The 4,522-nt window shown below is 33.7% G+C and overlaps 1 protein-coding gene across 1 annotated transcript; it reads left to right on the top strand.

The window, feature by feature from the left end:
• Window positions 1-1,013: 1,013 nt before the first annotated feature.
• On the top strand, window positions 1,014-3,365 carry LOC143584453 (transcription factor PRE1-like). The gene is made up of 2 exons (XM_077066508.1): window positions 1,014-1,136; window positions 3,213-3,365. Exons 1-2 carry the CDS (start codon window positions 1,014-1,016, stop codon window positions 3,363-3,365), a joined length of 276 nt encoding a protein of 91 aa, XP_076922623.1.
• The last annotated feature ends 1,157 nt before the right edge of the window (window positions 3,366-4,522 follow it).

Below are 4,522 nucleotides of genomic sequence, written 5' to 3'. Positions count from 1 at the left end.
TGTAGACATTTACAAAACTTTGTTTTTTCTAATTTATACATGGTATAGCACGCATATGGTGGATAAATACGATTATCTTTCTCATGTGGGGCAAGCTCTTCACGTATTCCCATTTCTATCATGTCTTTACGAACATTAATCTCGTATTAGTTTTCCCAGAAATGTTAATAAGCCCAACAAACTATTGCATAATATGCGTAATATCCACACATTATTGAACTTCCAAGCTGTTTCAGTAAGGTCAATCCTAAAAAAATGTCTTCCTTTTCTAATTGCCTTCATTTCTAGTACGAGTTGTTTTTCTTAACACGTATTTATAACACACTATAAATTCTTCACGAAACTACAATGGTTTTCTGGGATCGTAATAAAATACGTGTTAAAAAAACAGTTCTATGGTAACCACTGTAAAAAACATGTTTTATCAACCCGCTTTAAATGAGTGTTATTTGTAGAAATCAAGTCTGATTGGAGCGAGATGCGCATGATTTGAAGTGGTTCTTCATGTTTTTGTAGCGGTTTTTGATATAACCATTTTAAATTTAAATTTAAAACGCTAAATGTTACACTGTACAAAAATTGAACCGCGACTCTCTATTTTACATCTTCACTACCTTACTATCTCAAGAATGACAACTTTAAACCGCTTTAATAGAGCTTTTCATCACAGTTATGAACAATAAATAAAAAAAGTTAATTGTTAATGTTTTGATTGAATTAACAACATAAAATACACAAATGGGACCATATAAATAGTGGACAAGTTGCTTTCGTTAACGGTTTGTCTTCTTCATATTCAACATCTTTCACACACTCATATAAGCTTTGATTTTATTGCGTGAGTGATCGAATTTTTGTTGTGTCGAATAAGACTCTAGTTGAGCCTAGCTCCTATAAGCCTATAATTTCGCCAAAACATCTCTATTTGTACATCATTACCACCCTCATTCTCCATTGTCCCCAATCACCAAACACATTTGCAAAATTATAATTTCCCATTCAACGCTACCATAATGTCAAGCACAAGATCGGGAGAATCATCAAACGGGAGGATCTCCGATGCGCAAATCGTAGAACTCATCTCGAAGTTGCAACAACTTCTTCCTGAAGTTCGTAATCGTCGTCGTTCTAACAAGGTAAAGATCATTCATAAAACACTTTGTTTGCTTGTTTGTTATTTTGATTGACCATTAATTGAGGGTAGCGACGCAGCTTACTGGCAGGTTACCTGCCTCTGTAATTGGATCATTTTATTTGTCAATAATATTAAAAAAAACGATATTTTACATATAACGGTTTTTTGACTATGGAAATGAAGAAGAAAACAAAAGTTATAGACATCTCTTTTTAACTTTTTGTGTTTCTTCAAATAATATTATGGACAAGAGATCTCAACATGAGAAAGAATTACTTTACCAAGTTATTCATTAACCGTTCAATCAAACTAATAGTCAATTGCACATGAAAACTACTATCATGCATATATATGTACGTAAAACAGGAGTCATGGTTTGTTTTATAACGTTAATATTGTTTGATGTGCAAAATAATGTAGACTGTACGTACTCAATTAAGTTAATCATTTTACATGTGATTAGGGGTGGGAAATGTGATTCATTGGGTTGAGTAAGTTGTAATAAAATGTATATAATAGGTCAGAATGGGTTAAACTAAAAAAAATAATTGAACGGGTCAAAATGGGTTGACATTCGAAGGGTTTTTTTTTTAAATGGAACGAGAAAAACGGATGAATTTTTTTTTTTGCTTACCTTTTTTGTTTTTGATTTATATTTCGAGTTATTATTTTTAATTATTTTTGTTTTTCATTTTTTAATGATTGGTTTTTGAAATGGATCAAAAATGTTTTGAAATTTCAGAAACCACTTATTAAAAAATTAAAAAAATAATTAAAAAAATCATAACTCGAAATATAAATCAAAAATTAAAAAAACTAAAAAGTTTCATCCGTTTTGTTACAAAAAAAAAGAACCTCTCAAGAAATGTCAACCCGTTTTGACCCGCTTTGATCATTTTTTTTAGTTTGACCATTTCTAACCCATTATATATACTTTACTCATTCAACTCAATCTATCACATTTGCCACCTCTGCATTTGATCAATTGGCAAAATGAACAAGCAGTTATTATTTTCTTTGTTCTTGTACACCATTGAATTGTTCAAGTGGAAAATAAAATACCTTAACACACAGCAAGTAGTATGGATATTTAATTTATATATTTTTGACTTGTCGTGTTATTTAGTAAATAGAGTAATGTGCATGTGATAGTCGATTGTAACAACTACGCTGCTGTCTATTTTTGAGTCACATGAATTGAAGACAAAGACTAAACCATAGTACATTCATGATTCATGTACCCACTCGCTTCAAAAGCTGATTTAATCACTTTTTTTATTAAGACAGTAATACTATACTTAAATAAAAGATAAAAATGCTCGACTAGATAATGTAACTTAAGAAAAGAAAATCCAATATTAACATATAAAGAAGTTATGGATAATTTAGAAAGAGAGGTGATTTGATAAAAGCTGAAAGTAGATGTAAGTAATAAAAAATACAATTAATTACTGTAAAAGTTATGTAATTGGTCTATAAAAGTTTAAATAAAAATAAAAATAAGAGATTTCTTAAGAATGAAAAGGACACCAATTTATATGGGAGATATGAGGGATGACCCTGGCTTGTCAGGGTTCAAGTCCTGATCTCACCCGGTTTTACCGGCTCCTCGCTGTCGTGCCGTTTAGCGGGCGTGGGAGTCGGGTTTTATCCGGGAAATCCCTCAATTGGTGGACCGCTAGGGGCTCTGTCCGTCTGGACTCGTGGCCAGCTCGGGCTACCTTTAGCCAATGGGGGCCGCATACGGAGTACCCGGCGTTACTTAGTTGATCGTTCCAGGAAAAAAAGGACATTAAATTTGAAGTTAGAAAACTATATATGTGAGCCTATCTAGGAAACTACTTAGCATAAATCCTATACCCTAAGAAACTATTTGATATTTTGGAAACTATTGATCTCAGCCATTAAATCACATATCCAAAGGCCTAAATCAATTCTTATTTTTCTTAAAAACATCTCTCTTTTTACTTTAGACCACCCTTATATGTGTGTGTGAATGGTGTTTCCGCATGCTTCAATGTTTATTTATTTGTATAGATTTGGAAATTAGATAAACTCAATAAAAGTTTTGTTATAGGCATCTGCTTCAAAAGTGCTACAAGATACTTGCAACTATGTGAGAAGCTTGCATAAGGAGGTTGATGATCTTAGCGAACGATTATCACAGTTATTAGTCACCATGGATGCTGAGAGTCCTGAAGCTTCCATCATTCAAAGTTTAATTATGTAATTTGTTGACTATATATCTAAAACTTTTTTTTATAAAAATGGGTAGGGCACGTGCCTTGTTTCACAAGGGTACTTCAATGTGTTTTACATAAGGCGTTTTTGTTCAGGATGTTATATTAGTTTAAAACTATGACATGGTAAACTCAATTGTTAAATGAAAGGTTGCAAAGAAAGCGTCCATGACAGATGCGACATCTGTTTTGTTTTGAAATAACTCGTCCACAAAGCTAGACCTATGAGCTACTATGCTTACTAAATAAGTTTGGAGCCGACTGTCATCACTCACCATTTACTTGGCTAGATCTGAAGATATATTAGTGAAGTCTCATCATTCTAAAAAAACTAAGAAATTAGCCTTAGTAGGGGCGACTTCTCAATGATCGTTACATGTCCCTGGCTAGGGTTCATCGCATTTAAGGAGATATATCTGACCGCCTTAGGATATTGCCTCTACCAGGGCATGCTCTTTAAAACAAGACGTTTGTCGCCCTTTCAGCAGTTTATTTCCGCTTTCACCTCACAACTGACATTCGCCGATCACACATTTTAAGCCCTTCTCCCCTGCCTATGACACCTCATCTGCCCAACACTTTCCCCCCTTCTTTTGTAACAAGCATCTTATAACATATGGGTCCCCCATCTCTCCTCACAACAAACCCTTTTTTTCACTTGTTCTATGCCCTTAACTAAGGGCTTCTTCCACTTTCTCTCATTCATGTCATCAAGCCACGTCATCAAAGACAACTAAGGGCCTCCTTTTTCTCTTGCATCGGAGATAGTCTAAGATCAATACGTTGCATGTATCATGGGTGACAACCCCATTTGTGAAAGTTGTTCGAGAAAGTACGCTGTTGTGATACAAGTAATGTTACTTGGGTCCATACCATTTTTCTTAAAAAAAAGTTCCTATATACTGCACATTAATAAATTACATGTTAATCAGCCTAAAGCTAATCATGTATTGAATATGTTTGCAAACATATTTAAGAGCGTTTAAAGGTTATAACCCATTTAAGAGTTATCTGGGTTTGGTGAAACCCATACCCGTGAATTCCGGTTAAATGCATGAGAAACCTTCATTCACAAATAAAGCAATATGGTGGTTTGAGAGAATGTATGAAGCAAAACGAGAGCTTTTAAAGGTTTCGTTTATATATA

The sequence above is a fragment of the Bidens hawaiensis genome, unplaced genomic scaffold (genome assembly GCF_021521415.1).
Source record: "Bidens hawaiensis isolate Kalapana, Puna unplaced genomic scaffold, B.hawaiensis_p1.1 tig00033131_1, whole genome shotgun sequence".
Lineage (NCBI taxonomy): Eukaryota > Viridiplantae > Streptophyta > Magnoliopsida > Asterales > Asteraceae > Bidens > Bidens hawaiensis.
The sequence above is the reverse complement of the archived record's forward strand: the minus strand, read 5'-3'. Positions and strand labels throughout refer to the sequence as shown.